The sequence below is a fragment of the Physeter macrocephalus genome, chromosome 14, assembly GCF_002837175.3.
Source record: "Physeter macrocephalus isolate SW-GA chromosome 14, ASM283717v5, whole genome shotgun sequence".
NCBI lineage: Eukaryota > Metazoa > Chordata > Mammalia > Artiodactyla > Physeteridae > Physeter > Physeter macrocephalus.
In genome coordinates this window covers 131,331,305-131,348,183 of record NC_041227.1, presented here as the reverse complement: position 1 = coordinate 131,348,183, position 16,879 = coordinate 131,331,305, and the positions used below count along the sequence as shown (strand labels likewise).

General features: G+C 53.0%; 1 protein-coding gene across 4 annotated transcripts in view; it reads left to right on the top strand.

Annotated features, from left to right (window-relative positions):
* Positions 1 to 16,879, top strand: part of ARSG (arylsulfatase G) — a 121,469-nt gene that overhangs the window by 73,493 nt on the left and 31,097 nt on the right. For all 4 annotated transcript variants that reach the window (XM_055089934.1, XM_024130317.3, XM_055089935.1 and 1 more), the window contains exons 3-7: positions 1,169 to 1,356; positions 3,433 to 3,480; positions 4,541 to 4,652; positions 7,514 to 7,651; positions 15,998 to 16,194. In XM_055089934.1, the coding sequence (XP_054945909.1) occupies positions 1,169 to 1,356; positions 3,433 to 3,480; positions 4,541 to 4,652; positions 7,514 to 7,651; positions 15,998 to 16,194 (683 nt within the window). The remainder of the gene's footprint in view (positions 1 to 1,168; positions 1,357 to 3,432; positions 3,481 to 4,540; positions 4,653 to 7,513; positions 7,652 to 15,997; positions 16,195 to 16,879) is intronic.

Sequence of the window (16,879 nt, the reverse complement as noted above, 5' to 3'; positions counted from 1 at the left end):
TTAACTAAACTTTACTGTGGTGATCATTTCAGAATAGGCACTTATATCAAATTATGATGTTGTACCCCTGAAACTAGTACAAGGTTATGTGTCAATTATATCTCCCTAAAACCAGAAGAAAAAGAACAGAAACATTCTGCCGCGTGGCCATAATCCTGAAAATAAGCGATAATCCCCTAATATCATCTTATATCCAGTTCATGTTAAATTTCCCTCCCTAATTAGCCCTCAGATGTGTTGCCGGCTCTTTGGAACTGGGATCCAGTAAGATTCATGTATTGCGCTTGGTTCTGTCTCTTTAGTCTTTCCTTATGCAGAATATCGCCCCGTCCATCCCATCGTTCCCTCAGATGTTGACTATTTGAAGAGATGGGACTGGTTGTCCTATCGAACGTCTAGAGAATGGTTTGGTAAAGTCTTCTCTTGTGGGGTCATTTAATTTGGTCTCGCATTAGCTTTTTTTTCCCTGTAATGTGGAAATTAGGTCCAGGGGTCTGACTAGATTCAGGTTAAACGTTTTGGGTAGGAATCCTTGGTGTTATGAATTCGTAGTGCATCCCATCAGGAGACACATGACGTCAGGTTGCCCCTTCGTTAGTGACATTCAATTTACTCACGTTCCTTGAGGGTAAGAAAATGGCTAGACTCCTCTGTTTCCCCATGGTGTCCGAAAAAGGCCTGGGCTTACAGTAGGGAGTAACAGGTAGTCAGTTCTTGTATCCGCAGTGGTGACGTTCTGTAAAGACCCCGTGAACACTGAATCTGCGAGAGCCCAAACAAGAAGGTCACCTTGTCCAACCTCAGCTGGAAATGTGCAGATTTTCACAGGTCTGCGTATATCCATGAACTGTCCCTTGAGAGCCACGAGTATTGATTTTTGGGGTTACAGATACATTAAGTGAGTAGGTGAATGTAAAATGTGGAATCTGCAAATAAAGGGGATCCGTTCAGGATGTTGGATTAAATCCATTTGAATTAGCCGTGTGACCTTGGATTCGTCGCGTAACGCGTCTCTGGGCTTCGTTTTCTTTACCTGTCCCACGACTGGGTGATCCTGGAGCTTGTTCCCAGCCCTGGAGTCCCAGGCACCGAGGCCCCAGGAATTGCCTTTCTCCTGCCTTGGCTGCCTGTGGCCGGGCAGACCCCGTCACTTTTCCTTTCCGCGCAGGTTTGTGGATTTCCACGCGGCTGCGTCGACCTGCTCGCCGTCGCGGGCCGCCCTGCTCACCGGCCGGCTCGGCCTCCGCAACGGAGTCCCTCGCAACTTCGCAGTCTCCTCTGTGGGGGGCCTTCCGCTCAACGAGACCACCTTGGCCGAAGTGCTGCGGCGGGCTGGCTACGTCACCGCGTTGATCGGTAACGTGGCCTCCACCGCCTGGACCCCGTCCTCCCCGCACTTACCGTGGTGGCTGCTTGGTGTCTGCAGAGCTGCCGTGCGCTGCCGCCACCCCTGCTCGTGTCCGCTTTTCTGCTCGCTTCTTGCTGGAGAAGTTGGGAATGCTTTCAGCTCTAAGCAACTGAAACGACCCACCAGGGGACTAAACTACGTATGGAACTAGTGTCCCCTGGTCCCCCCTGCCGAGGCCAAGACAGCCCAGCATCCTGAGGGCGTCCTCAGGCTGCCTGTTTAGGATCCTGGCTCTCCAAGAGCTGGGTCCGGCGGGGTCCTCTCCTCCCTCCACCACGTGAAGCGGCAGCGAGGGTCCCTGTGGGGGTGTCCTCGGGGCCCCGGGCTCCCCGTTAACCTGCAGGAAGCTGGCATTTCTGGTGTGTCGGCCTGGCTCCTCCTCTGGGTCAAGGAGCCTGACATACTTTTCAGATCAGACTGCAGATCACTGTCCTGGGAGGACGAGACCATTAAGGGCCCAACCGGCTCTCCTTTTCACCCCTTTCTCTCCATACCCGGAGGTGCGAACTATTCTGAAGCTCTCACCATGGGCTGAGCGTATCCTCACCCGCCCTGTCCCTGCATCCACGTAAGACCCCCAGCCCGGCGGTCGGGAGGGCTTTGGTCCCTGGGCTCTCTGACCCTAACACTTCATGCAGCATCAGGGGCGCTGGATTCTTCTCGAGCTGGGTTCTATCTCACTTGCCCCTCCTTCTTCACGCCTTTAAATCCCAAGAAGGCAACTGATTACAGATCGACTGTTCGCCACTCCTTACACCTTTTGCTTTTCTGGGAGAGGATCCTGAAGCGTGTCTCCTTGTTGAGGTGGTGAATTTCCTAGAAGCGCGCTTTCAGGGAAAATGAAGCACCTGCTGAAGGGGTACCGAGCCCGTTGACACCACTCACTGTTTGCTTCTCATCTTGCTGCCTGTTAATGTGTTCGTCCCTCGTTGTCCATGTTATCACTCGGCCCTGCTTTTCTCCTCCTCCTATTATCTTCTATTTCCTGGCGATATAATTTGACACGTCTGTTATGCTTTTAGAAGCAATTTTAAAATTGTACGAGAATTTTATATTTCCCCGTCACGCTGAATCTAAGCATTCCACGTAACGCTTAGTCCACTTCCCTCCACTTTTTATTACCCTTGTTTTCAAAGCTACAGACCGGTTGCAAGGAGGGACTCCTAGACCCCCATGTGCCCTTCACCCCGACCCACCGTGGTTCGGTTTGGCCGCAGGCATTTGTCTGGAAAAGCTGGTTCGGCAGCGTTGCGCCGAGGCCACGCGAGATAAGTCACCGAGTCAGAGCCCTGCGGTTGGTTGCTGACTTCCGTCCTCGGTGTCGTTTCACGCTGCCGCCGTCTCGGGCTTTGCAGCGCGTTTTTGACCCATCCCCTTGCCTCGCGGCTGATTTCCCTGCGATCTGTACCCAGGGAGCAGAGGTCGGCGAGTTCCAGCCTCGCCTCGCGTCCCCCCCGCGAGCGCGTTGACGGAGCGAGGAGTGCGGCTGGGCTTCCTCACTGCTGGCCGGCGCTCGCTCGGGCGCCCGCGGGGAGGCGGCCCCCCGCTCCGCTTCTGCAGAGGAGGAGGGCGAACCAGGCGGGAACGCATCTCTGGGACCGCCCGGGCCGGGCACCTGCTCCTTGGGTCCTTTGCAGGGCCGCGGGCAGGAGGGCCGGGCGGAAGGTGTGGTGGGCCCTGGGCGGGGTGGGGGGGCTTGCCGTGGGCACTGCACCCTCCGTGGGGGGCAGAAGCTCAGCCCGCTCGCTTGTGGGCTCCCGGTAATGGCTTGTCTTGCCCTCCCCCGCACGCTTTCCTGCCTGGGTCGTGAGTCATCCTTGCTTTGCTTTCTGTCTCCCTGGGGACTCCCTCTCGGTCCCAGAGAACGAGGCTTGGCTGTCACACAGCATGTGAGCCTCTCTTTGCTTGTCCTCAGGAAAGGGCAAAGCTGATGGAGACCCGAGTGTGTGATCAGCTCCGCCGCGGGGCTGGGAGGCCCCATGGGGATTCCTCTCAAACTCTCTCTCTCTCTCGTTTTCCTCCAGGCAAGTGGCATCTTGGGCACCATGGCTCTTATCACCCCAACTTCCGTGGTAAGAATTCTTCGGAGGATTGGTCACCTGGGAAACAGAAAATAAAGGTCTCTGTGTCACAGGACTCTCTGAATGCTTAAGCCATCCTGTCCCCGAGGGACATCTCTCCTGAGTCAGGACCCCTTCGTTCACAGGGTCACTTGGGTGGGTTGGAGGTGCCAGGGTTGCCTCTGTTTGCACATCCCTCTTGCCCGGCACCTTTCCTGGCCCCCCTCTTTGGTGCCTGTCTACCCTTCGGGCTCCCCCATCGTGAGGCCATCAGCGTTCTCCTCGACCCAGTCCTCCACGTGTCTGGGAACACTTGACCCCGTGAGGCCCCGCGTGGTAAGGAGTAAAAGTTGTTTGATGGGTTCACTGAAGCAGGGGCTCGGGGGGAGTAGGGAATTCTGTGGGAAACTTCACACTGAAGCTTGTGCTGGAGAAGAGATGGGATATGGGAGGGTCTCAGAAAAGAGTCAACACAGGGTTTTCAGGTCTCAGTTTGACCCTCACATCCCCCCTCCAATACCCGTCCACCCTCTCAAGCCCGAGCCTGCCAGCCCTCTGCGTGCAGCTGAGATGCCACCTCTTCTGAGAAGCATTTTGAGATTCCTGTCCCAACCACATCCCACCCCCGGCACCCACGGCTAACTTCATCCTCTGACCCCTCTTGTGGGCTTTGCTGATAATCCATGTCTTCGAGCTAAATCTCTCCTTCTTATCCTCCCCCTCTGGAGGGCAGGATATATTCTTTTATCCCTCCGAGTGTCACGCAGGTAGTAGATTTTCACCAGATATTTCCCAGCGGTGTCCGTCACCGCACTGGGAACAGGGGGTGTTCAAGAATTCTCCCCACTTCCTTCCACGCAGGGTTAATGCTAATCACAAGATGTTTTGCAAATCTAGTCTTGCAGCCAGAACCCAACAAAGTGTTTTCTTTGCATACTACAAAGCGATATTAATCAAATCCTCTTTTAATTACATACTCCCTAACACTGCAGAATTAAATCATGGAAAATTAAATTTCTGTCCTGGGTGTAAGAATGCCGGCTCATAGCCTAACCCGTTCCTTCTCTTCCAGGGTTTGATTACTACTTTGGAATCCCGTACAGCCATGACATGGGCTGCACTGATACCCCCGGCTACAACCACCCACCTTGCCCGGCATGTCCACGGGGCGGTAGACCGTCAAGGTAATCCTAACCAAGGCATCGGCTCTGGGCTCCAGAGCAAGGTGAAGTCCTGGGGGTGTGGTCCATCAGAAGGAAATGAGAGAGGCCCACGGGGAACAGTTACAAGAGCGAAAAGGGACCGAGTACCTGGGGCTTCCCCGGTGGCGCAGTGGTTACGAATCCGCCTGCCAGTGCAGGGGACACGGGTTCGAGTCCTGGTCTGGGAAGATCCCACACGCCGCGGAGCAGCTAAGCCCGTGCACCACAACTACTGAAGCCCCTGTGCTCTAGGGCCCTCGTGTCGCATCTGCTGAGCCCGCATGCTGCAACTACTGAAGCCCGCGCTCCTAGAGGCGTGCTCCGCAACAAGAGAAGCCACCGCAGTGAGAAGCCCACGCACCACAGCGAAGAGCAGCCCCCGCTCGCCGCAACTAGAGAAAGCCCGCGCGCAGCCACGAAGACCCAACGCAGCCAAAAAAAAAAAAAAAAGAGATCGAGTACCTTTAGTGCAGAAAATTTAAGTGCATTATTTGCATGGAGTCCAAGAACACTTTTCGTGAAGATGAGGTGAACAACATTTTTTTAATTGGCATTTTCCAGGTTCCTTGGACTGTTTAGCTCAGCTGGGGAGAGGCTGGTGCGACCCAGGGTCTCACGCAGGTGGCCTCCCTCCTCTGCCTGCTGGCTTTGCTCCTGGACCACTCACCTGGCCCTGACACTGGACAGAAGGAGGGAGATAGAGAGAGAAGAAGTCCACGGGGCTCCCTATAAGCCCCACCCCCGCCCTGAAATACGCCAGCGTTTCGACATTGGAATGCGGTGCAGACACTCGACAGGATGTTTTAAAAACGTATTCAGTGCAATGGGAAAATGCTCACGATGGAAATAGTAAGTGAAAAACGCAGGAAACAAATCACCAACACTGTGACCTGAGCTACCTCTGTACTCATGCCTTTAATAGCCCTAAAGGAAATACGCCAAGATGGTAGCCATGGTCCACTCACTCTGGTTGTGGCGTTAAGGAGTCTTCATTTTTTTCCTCTCTCGTATTTTCCAAATATTCTGTAATGAGCATGCAGTACATTTATTATCAGAAAAAGGTAATAAACCTTATTCAGGTAATAAAGCAGCCCAAACCAGGTGCTCTGCCGTTCAGACGGTGTACTGTGGTTGTTTATAACGTTGCAGGTGTCTTGAGCCGCCCGGGGAAAGCGTGTCTCAGGTGGCTTATTAATAACATAATAGTTAGTATAATAATGGCCATTTGTTGAGAAATTGTTACATTCTAAGCACTCTGCGTGCTTATCCGTGATCCACCGGACCACTGAGGGAGGCAGGTGTTTCTCCTGACAGTCCAGGGAAGGAAGCTTGCCCGGTGGCCCAGGTCACAGTGGCGTCATGAGAGGGAAGGATGGGGAGTCCCGTCTGGGTCTCTGAGTCTAGAGCCCAGGTCCCCTCTCTCCTGACCCCTCCGAGGGTGGTCGCTGGACCAGCAGCGCAGGCATCATCCAGACGCTTGCTAGAAATGCAGGTGTCCAGACCCCTCCCAGCCGTCTGCCTTTTCACGAGATGCCCAGGAGATGCAGGAGGAGAGACGCCACCATGTGAGGATCTGCCGCTCTGCTCTTGTCACCGCCGGGCCCCTGGGGCTCACACCCGTGGCAGCCCTGCCGTCCCGTGCGACGACCACAGCCGCCTGGCCCCTTCTCCATCTGTGTTGGATCAAATAGAAGAAAAGTGTTGGCTGAAGGAGGAAAAGGGGGAGCAGGCTAGGGATGATAGAGCAGCCACAGGATCATCCAAAGCTGGAAGATTGGACACGAATGGTGAGGTTAGCGTTGGGACACCCGGGACAGCGCTCTTTTCCTCTTTTTTAAAAATTGTGGTCCTTGGTGATTACCCCAGTCTGACCTTGTCTCTTAAGCTTCCGGCACAAGTCTGTGTGCACATAGACGTGTGACGGGGGCTTTCATTTCTTCCCCAGTTCTTCCCTGCAGCAGGAGGACAGTTTCCCTACCCAAGAGGCCCCCCGTGACCACCCTTTTCTCTCCATTGTTCTCAGCTGCTCTTCCGGTTCTCTGTGGCCCCCAGGACAGAGGGTTGAGTTTTTATTGCATTCCTAGTATGCTGAGTCGTGCGAAGGTTAACCGTTCCTTATCCCCGTAAGGGGCCCCGGCAGCCCCGCACTTTCCATAAGGAAAGTCAAGCTGAGGTAACTCACCCAGGATCACAGCCGGGGTCATGATTCAGCTGCTCTGCTGGGCCATTTGTATGGCAGATTCATTTCCATCTGTAAGACCAAGGGCTGAGTTTGTTTTTCTCCAGGAGATACGATAGGTTTGACCCCCACTTTTTCCAATTGCTAAAGTTTCTCCAAATTCTCCAAACATGGTTTGAAATTCCAAAGTTGTTCCTAGCCATCTGTCCTCTTGTCAGACGTCTTGTCACACAGAGTCCTGATTGTTGACTTGGGAAAATACCAAGCGTGGTACCCCATGGACGGAAGTCATGATTTGAGGGGGCCGGTGGAAGAAACCAGGGCTACTGATTGCCTCTGGGACTCTGCTGTGTAACGTACTTTGTTTAACCTCAGTTTCTCTGCCAGCAAAATGGGTATAATCATATGCCTAGCTCAAAAAAGTCGTGAGCTTTACAGAATGGCCAGGCTTGTCCAAGGAGCATACACGTCTATTCAAAGGGAATAGAAGAAGGTGTTATATTGGTTTTGCACTTGGAGGAAATGGCAGACTGGAAAAATCATTTGAGGCCAGGCTATTAAGCGTTCTGTATTTTTGAGCATCACTGCATTAAAGCGTTTTGTTTGACTCCATGCCTGCTTAGGGCGTGGGAATGAACGCTCTCCCACCTGTGATTCCACACAGGAACCTTGAGAAGGACTGTTACTCTGACGTGGCCCTTCCTCTCTATGAAAACCTCAACATCGTGGAGCAGCCCGTGAACTTGAGCGGCCTCGCGCAGAAGTATGCCGAGAAGGCTACCCAGTTCATCCAGTGGGCGAGGTGAGCCCCCCGGGGTTGGCCCCCACTCCCCCCTCCCCGTGACCCCTGGCCCCAGCACGGCTCAAACCGTGGCGGAGTTCCGTTGCCTGACAAAGATGCATATGCGTGCACGTCTCCTGGAAATAAAGCTAGAAAACAGTCTGTCCTGGGGCCTCCAGGCCTGGGTTACGAGTGCCTCGGGTACGTTCCCAGGGTCCCTGCTCAGACCACACTCTACCTTCGTTGTCACGTGTCCTCTCCTGCTAGCGTATCACCTCCCTGGGGGCAGGGTCCATCCGCTGTCTTCTGGGCGTTCAAGGTGTTTGTTGAGTTCACTAGTTGACAGGCTGTGTTCGTTTCTCACTGCTGCTGTTACAAACTGACCACCAACCTATTGGCTGAAACGATAGCAATGTACCCCCCGCAGACCTGGAGGCTGGAGCCTGAGATGCGTCTCACGGGGCTAAAATCAAGCTTATCAGCAGGGCCGCTTCCTTCTCGAGGCTCCAGGGAGGTTCGTTTCTTGTCTCTCCCAGCTCCTGGCGGCTGTTGGCATTCCTTGGCTGTGGCTACATCATTCCTTTTTTTTTTTTTTTGGCGGCACCGCTGGGCTTGCGGGATCTTAGTTCCCCGACCAGGGATGGAACCCGGACCCTGGGTAGTGGAAGCGTGGAGTCCCAACCACTGGACCGCCAGGGAGCGCCTGGCCCCATCATTTGAATCTCCACTGCTGTGGTTCGCTTGCCGTGTCCTCTTCTGTAGTCAAATCTCCCCCTGCCTCCTTCTTAGAAGGACACTTGTGATTACGTTTAGGGTCTACTGGGACGATCCAAGATAATCCCCCTATCTCCAGATCCTCAACTGAATTGCGTCTACAACGTCCGCTTTGGGGACGCTCAGAGATTCCAGGGATTAGACCCTGAGTATCCTCGGGGGCCGGTATTCAGTATAACACACAGGGGTCCCGCATCTGCAGGGCCCAGGTAACCTGAAGCGGGAAGCGGGCTGACTGAGGCAGTAAGGAGTGGTGGGGCCTGCGGGGAATTTGGAGCACCTGTCCCGTCTAAGGCCGCCTGCTGCTGCTTTGTGGGAACGGGGGCCTGGCTTGTCAGGCCTTTCCATTTCTCAAGAAAGACAGGCTACCTGGCCCTTGGCGAATCTCCTGACCTCTAACCGTTAGCAACCACTAATTGAAAACAACAAAAAGCAGAAACCCCAGAGCCATACCACAGTGGGTCTCTAGCAAGCTGTCTCTGTGTGAGAGCTGCTTGTTTACAGCCTCTGTCAGATCAGAGATCAGCCCAGAGAGTAGATTGTGCGAGACCACGGTCAGCTCCCAGATGACATACACTGACCTTGGGGTGCATGTACATAGGTGGCGGGGTGCAAGCCCAGACACACACACGTGCACACACACGGCCACCCCACCCGCTGCCTCTCTCATGTGCACTGGTGCATCTTTCTCCCAAGATTGCAAACTCTCTCTCTTTTATTTAGGCCGCACCATGCGGCACGCGGGGGTCCTAGTTCCCCAACCAGGGATCGAACCCGTGTGTTGGGAGCGCGGAGTCTTAACCACTGCACTGCCAGGGAGGTCCCAAGACTGCAAACTCTTCAAGGGCCGGGGAACAATTTCCAACAGGTCCTTTGGTATTTTCCACGGCCTTTGCCTTTTGCCTAAGTGGGAAGGAACACGTGTGCTGCACAGCTGTCTACTTGCACAGAATTAAAAACAGGCTCCACCTTGGGCTGACTGACCTCACCGTTTCCTTGAATGTGCAAGGATTCCCCCAGCCCCTTGCTCCGCCACGCTGGACTCTTCTAGCGAGAAGGGCAGCTGGGAGGGCGGAGGTATAGCCATGTAGTAGATCCGTTTCTGCTTGATCACACGACCTGCTAAAGGCCCACATTCTGAAAGCAGCCCCTTAGGGCTTCGGAGATTGCAGCGGACCAGTTTTTCAGGGCTTTCTGAGAAACACTGTCATGTTGGTTTGTTCATTTTTGTTTTTTCAGATGGTTGATGTGAAAAGCTCAAAGCCCCTTCTCCCACCTGGGGGTTTGAGCATGTGTATGCTCCCTGGATGGCTTTGGGCCCCGGTGCCCTATGACAGGTGGACGGTCTGTGGCTGGTGAGGGAGGTCTACCCCTGCTTTTGCAATGAAAGCACAGTGTTCTCAGGGGACGGTAGCGGGTAGCAGCCAGCTGGGGACTGATTAACTCTGAAGAGGACCTGGTGCTGTTCATCTACCACTTAATTAACCAGTTGAAAGACAAACAAATCAGCGAACAAACTCTTTGAAAGAGGGGAAGAGTTTGCTAATTTATTAATTAGTTATTAAGTGAAAAGTCACATGAATCCTGTTGGCTTTTTGCTCGGCAGAAAATAATCCTCAGGCATGCTGATTTCTTTAGGATTTGACTTGCCAATTCATCCATGATTTTTGAAGTGTCAGCAGAAAAGCCCCCAGATCTGTGCTGTTTTCTCCGCCATGACCCCTTACGCCACCTTGACTTGTTTGTCAAAACTACTGGGGGTCCCTGGAGTGTGGGTTTCCTGCCCCTGCTCTTCAAGGGGGTCTTCTTTGAACGTTTTTCCTTGGGGCTTCACTTGAATTCAGACCCCTAACCTAGCAGTGATGCTGAAGGCTAATTCTTAAAAAAAAATATATTTTTAATTGAAGTATAGTTGATTTACAATGGTTGTGTTAGTTTCTGCTGTACAGCAAAGTGATTCAGTTATACATATATATATATTCTTTTATTTTTCCAAAAGGAAAGATGTTCTACACTTTACATTATTTTTTAAATATTTTTTTATTGAAATACAGTTGATTTACCATGGTGTGTTAATTTCTGCTGTACAGCAAAGTGATTCAGTTATACATATATATATATTCTTTTTCATGTTCTTTTCCATTATGGTTTATCCCAGGATACTGAATGTAGTTCCCTGTGGTCTACAATAGGACCTTGTTGTTTCTGCATCCTGTATATAATAGTTTGCATCTGCTGACCCCAACCCCCCCACTCCATCCCTCCCCCACCTCCCCTCCCCCTCGGCAACCACAAGTCTGTTCTCTACGTCTGTGAGTCTGTTTCTGTTTCATAGACAGGTTCACTTGTGCCATATTTTAGATTCCATATACAAGCGGTATCACGTGTTATTTGTCTTTCTCCTGAAAGCTAATTCTTGATTCGAGTGTTTTAAACAGCAGGCAAGGCTCCGAACTGGCAAAAAAAAAAAAAAAAAAAAAAAAAAAAAAAGAAAAAGAAAGGAGGTAGCGGATGGCCTGGGCGTCTGGGCTTCTAGGTCGTGGAGCTGGCTGGTCCTCTGCTCCCTTCAGGGTCTAGGACGGTGCATTGAACCTGAGCTGGGAATACAGGGCTTGATGGGCTGAGCGTATCGGGGTAGGTGTGAGGTGTAGTTGAGGATGTTTGAAATCAGAGGGTATGGTCCACATTCCAGGGAATTCCGCACTTAGAACTAGGTCCTAGAGAGGCACAGAGGACAGAGAAGCCCCAGCCTTCCTGGGCTGGCGCCCGGGACCCACACCAAGGGCTCCGCTTCAGCCTGAAGATCACTCTGTCCTCCTGACCCCTTCTCTTCTTTCTCCTGTTTGGCTGTTCCGATGAATAACGGGTGAGGACATGAGTGATTGCACGCACCGCTGGCCAGGGGGACGGCCGTCCCCCTGGAGCCCCCCATCCTTCGGGCCGCACTGCCTCAGAGATGTCTCCCCTCTCCCCCTCCCCCCCGCCCACTTGGGTCCCCTGTTACGCTCTTCCACAGCACCCGGTGTTTCTCCTCCATCATCCTTACTACCATACATTGGTAATAATGATCCGATTCATTTCTTAGTTGCATCTTTCCCTCTGCTGTTTCCAATTGGATGTGAAGCTCCAAGAAGGTGGAAATCCTGCTTCTGTGTTTGTAGCTCTCTCCGCAGTGCCTGGGGCTTGGTTAGCGCTTAATAAGTATTCATTGAATGAGCGAATGAAGAGTGAGTTGCTTGATCTGGCCCCAAACGTGTGCCGGTGTTGTGTTGGGAATACACGTGTGGATTAGATCTGTTTCGGCTTTCGAGCGTCTCCCAGGCTAGTGGGGAAACGGGTAATGTTCAAAGGCTGGCTTTCGCGTAGGCTGCGTTATCAATACTGGTCAGTTCTCTAAGGCAGGGGCAACGGGCCAGGGAAGAGGAAGCCACCTATGAGCGGGGCGCAGAGAGGGGTCTTGATGGCTTTGGAGTGGGGCCTTAATGGGTTAATGGATTAAGTGTTTGCAGGCGAGGTGCCAGGCAGGGTCCTGCCAGGAGAGCAGTGAATAGGCGCAGGAGGACGTGAGGTGGCCCCGGCGTGGGAAGGCCGCGGATGCCGGGCTACGGGCTTTGCACTGCCCGCAGGCGCATGGAGCCCCGGTGGGCTTCTGAACCGGGAACTGTCAGGTCCAGTCTGGGTTCCAGAAGGTTCTGTGTAACGCTGAGGCCCAGAGGGTGACGGTGAGATTTGGGGCGGGGCAGGGGCAAGTGGCTATTGAGGCGATGCGTTCCAGAGAGACTCCTGGACCGGTCAGCCCCGGGGGTCGCCCCCTTCCGGCCCGGCTCTCCTGCCAGGAGCCCACAGGGGTCATTTCCTGAGAGGTGGGCATCCCTCACTTGCCATTTTCTATTTCAGATCCGGAGATTTTCTCCAGACTTGGCTTCCCCAGGTCTCAATCTTCGTGCATCTCCACACCACGCCCCACCCTTCCTCTGCTGGAATGTCCCCTCCAGCGTCCTAATTCCTCTGATATCTTAACCCCTTTTGTTAAATCTGAACACGTTCTTCTAGCCTCCTTCTGTGCTGGTGAATAAACACACACGCACACACACGCACACACACGCACGCACACGCATATATCTCTATTTAAACAAAAATGAAATCATACTGCCTTATAACTGGCCTTTTTTTTTTTTTTAAAGCACAAAGTCTCCTCCACTTTTTGTTTTGGCCGGGCCACGTGGCTTGTGGAATCTCAGTTCCCCAACCAGGGATTGAACCCGGGCCACGGAGGCGAAAGCCCAGAACCCTAACCACCAGGCCCCCAGAGAACTGCCCATCCCCCACTCTGTATTTGCCCTTCAGCACAGGGTGGTTCAGGGGATAGACGCCCCCAGGGAGCTGGTTTGTGTGGTTTCTGCCACGTGCCGTCTTTATGAGTTCTAGCACGGTGTCAGGATACAGGGAGAGAGGCACCCCCCTGGGTACCATGGGTGCTTACTACTGCAGCCTCCTATTATTCATACTTATTAATCAAAGGGTACCACTTATGAAAAGCTGACTGTGGCACTGAATACTCACAGCTGTGTCAGGGAGGCAGCGCTGTCCCCACGGTGGAGACGACAGAGGTTAAGCGAGTTGCCCAGGGTCACACGGCCATGAAATAAAGTTCCAGGGGTTCGGATGCCGGTCTCCAATGCCCGTCTCCCCTCATCTTCACAGCCCAGGGCGCTAACAGGATTTTGATAACGGGTGGGAGTTCGCAGGGTAATGCTGGGGGTGGAAAGGGGGTGGGGGATGGGACCACGCCCCCGGCCCATAGGTAGCTGTGAGCCGGTAAATGTTTAACAACCAGCACTCAGAAAAAAAGCTCTGATCTGCCCATTTCCGTGGCGTGAACACTCTCACTGAGGCTGAGTTCAAGGTCCCGATGAGACGTCACTGACTGTAGGGCTGGGAGAGATGTGCCGTAGTGCCTCGTCGCGCGGTATTCTCACCACACAGGCTCAGCGGCCGCGGAACGACCTCCAGGGCGTAGAAGACAGTCAAGTGTGGTAGAATAATTAGGATGTGATAAATCGTGCAAGCGTATTACCTTTGGGTTTTTTTTTTTTCCGTTGCTTTACAATGTTGTGGTAGTTTCTGTTGTACAGCAAAGTGAATCAGTTATACACATACATATATCCACTCTTTTTTAGCTTCTTTTCCCATATAGATTCTTTTACAGAGTATTGAGCAGAGTTCCCTGTGCTGTACAGCAGGTCCTTCCTAGTTATCTGGTTTATATATAGTCATGTGGCTATGTCAACCCCAGTCTCCCAGTTTATCCTTATCCCCCACCTTTGTTTTTAATATCATTTACTTAATGGTAAGTTGATTTCATTTAATTTTTAATGGCAGCCATGTTTAACAACTGGCTTGCAAAATTCCCGAAATCTGAGCCAGCTCCATCCAGCATGCTGCTGCCACGTGGTGTCCACCTGCAGATTAGGACAAGGCGTCCCCGCTGAGTGTGTGCTGACCTGTGCCAGAGAGCCCAGCTCGGCCAGTGGGTTGTGGGCTGGCGTTGAACTCCCATTCGCTCTCTCAGCAGGATGTCCTCATGCTGAGATTGTGCACAGCCTACACAACTGTACACGATCATCTTTGGGAGATCAGGCAACGGACGCTCTAAATCAGCACCATGCAATAGCGCTCTCTGCAAGGAAGAACATGTTCTCTCTGTGCTGTCCAGGATGGTGGCCACTGACCTGAGCATTGGAAGTGTGGCTCAGGCAACTGAGACACCAGATAGACGGATAGAGAAGGAGATAGACATAGAGAGAGAGAGAGAGAGAGAGAGAGAGAGATAACAGATCGATGATCGATAGATGATAGATAGATGTAAACTATACATAGCATAAAATTTTCCTTTTCAATATATATATGTATAACTGGATCATTTTTCTGTACACCTGAAACTAACACAGCTTTGTAAATCAACTCTACTTCAATTTAAAAAAATTTTTTTAACATCTTTATTGGAGTCTAATTGCTTTACGATGGTGTGTTAGTTTCTGCTGTATAACAAAGTGAATCAGCTATACATATACCTATGTCCCCGTATCTCTTCCCTCTTGCGTCTCCCTCCCTCCCTCCCACCCGCCCTCCCTATTTTTTAAATTTACCTTTTTAAGTGTACGGTTCTGTGGTTTTAAGTACATTCATAGTGTTCTGCAACCATCCCCGCTATCCATCTCTAGAGCTTTTTCATCTTCCCAGACTGAAACTCTGTACCTGTTAAACACCAGCTCCCCGTTTTCCCTTCCCTGCGGCCCCTGGCCTCCACGGCTCTACTTTCTGTCTGTAGGAAGCAGACCCCTCCAGGTACGTCCTATAAGGGGAACCCCTCCATATTTGTCCTTCGGTGACTGGCTCATTTCACTGAGTATCATGTCTCCAAGCCTCATCCATGGTATGGCATGTGAGACACCGAATTCTTAGCTTTATTTCATTTTCGTGGATTGAAATCAGAATAGCCACTCATGACTTGTGGACGTGGACAATACAGCTCGTGAAATGTTGCAGAGAAGTTGTTGATTAGAATGGGGAAGGAGAGGCCCCCGTCTGGGACGTGCGTCTCCTGTCCTTCGAAGAGAGCTGAGTGCAGTACAGTCCCAACCGGGGGACGCTGGGATTTGGGACGCAGGGGCGTCGCCAGGGCGGGGTTTGGTGCAGAGCTGAGGCTGGGGGACTCAGAGAGCTTGGTGCGGGGTGGTGTGAATAGGGGCTGCCAGGAACGCTCCGGCCAGTTTGAAAGTCGAGTGTCCAGGTGGCCTGGTGTAAAAGAGCCGCGCTTCGGTCGCCACCCTATGGACTCGCCTGAAGTGCCCCCCTTGCCCTCCCTGTGTCCTCTGAAAGACCCCCCACGGGGTGGGTTGTGGGAAGGGGCTCCCCGAGGGTCCCTGCTACCGCCCTTGACCCCGCCCCTGGCCTGGGAATGCGGGCGGGGAGCAGGCAGGAGGCAGAGGCGCCCCAGGGGAGCCTGCAGGATCAGGGTAGGGCAGCCGGGAGCCTGGCCTCGACCAGGACCTTGATCTAGACGTTCCCAGCTATGGCCTTGGAACTCCCTGTGGTCCGTTTCAGTCGTCCGTTCATCTCCTAGCAAGAGCCAAGGCTGGGAGTGGAAACGATGGCCTGGATGCTGCGAGAGAGCAGCTGAAACTTAAAAATGTGTCTGCGCTGGACGTTAGAAGGAAGCTGCTGAGAGCCAGGGCTCTGCTCTCAGCCAGACCTTAGTTTAAACCCAGACTTAGTCGCTTACTAACCGTGGGTGAGTCTCTCAGTTTCCCCGAGCCTCTGACGCTTCAGCCGGAGAAGGGAACTTGGGGGGTCCTATGAGGATGAATTCAGGCAGCACGAGTCCTGGTTAATAAGCTCTCGGTAAATGTTAACGGGCAGAAGCGAGTATTACAGTTACTCTCAGTCTTTAACTAGCTTTATCTCCCCATTGCCTTTGCAGGCTGTAGACGGATGCGTACTTCCTGAGCACACAGGGTGGAAGGGGTTCTGGGCATTTCTCTGAGGCCACGGGACCCTTCTGGAGAGTCACCTCCGGCTCTCTCGTTTCAGTGCCAGCGGAAGACCCTTCCTGCTCTACATGGGCCTGGCCCACATGCATGTGCCCTTGTCCAGGAACCTGCTGTCAGCAGAACCCGGGGGTCGAAGGCCGTACAGCGCAGCTCTCCGGGAGATGGACAGCCTCGTGGGCCGGATCAAGGACAAAGTTGACCTCACAGCTAAAAACAACACATTCCTTTGGTTTACAGGTGAAGTAGTAAAACCCAGGCAGCCTCACTCGGATCTAATGGATAACCCCACACACGCCCCACACGAGAGCAGAGTCTGGGCGAGTGACCCTCCTCAGCTGGGCAGGGGGCTCGCCTTGAACTTGGGGCCCTGCTCGCGTTCGTTGGCCTGCGTGCTGAGCGCCTGTCCACTGGGGCCACCAGGGCTGTGCCCCTGGAGAGGCTTGCGCAGAGAGAGCGGGTGCCCTGCTGGCCCCTTGGGTGTTGATCAGGGCCATCTGGGTATTGCTGTTAATTGTTAATGACTGACTTTGACCTTGTGGACCTCTGTAATCCTCGGGCAATTGCAAGAGTCCTTCTTTACCGTCTTCCCCCAACCCAGAGGTCGCCACTGGCCGGCAGGTCGCATCTTCTGGCTGTGGCGCTGGACTAGCGAGCTGTTTCAAGGGCCCACGCAGGCGTCAGTGGTCTCGGGTCCCTGTCTGGGGCGAGAGTGGTGGACACTCGGGTTTGAATCTCTACTCTTGGGAAAGTTACTTTATTTATTTTTTATTTTTTATAAATTTATTTATTCATTTATGTTTGGCTGCGTTGGGTCTTCGTTGCTACCCGCAGACTTTCTCTAGTTGCGGCGAGCGGGGGCTACTCTTTGTCGCATGGGCTTCTCACTGCGGTGGCTTCTCTTGTTGCGGAGCACGGGCTCTAG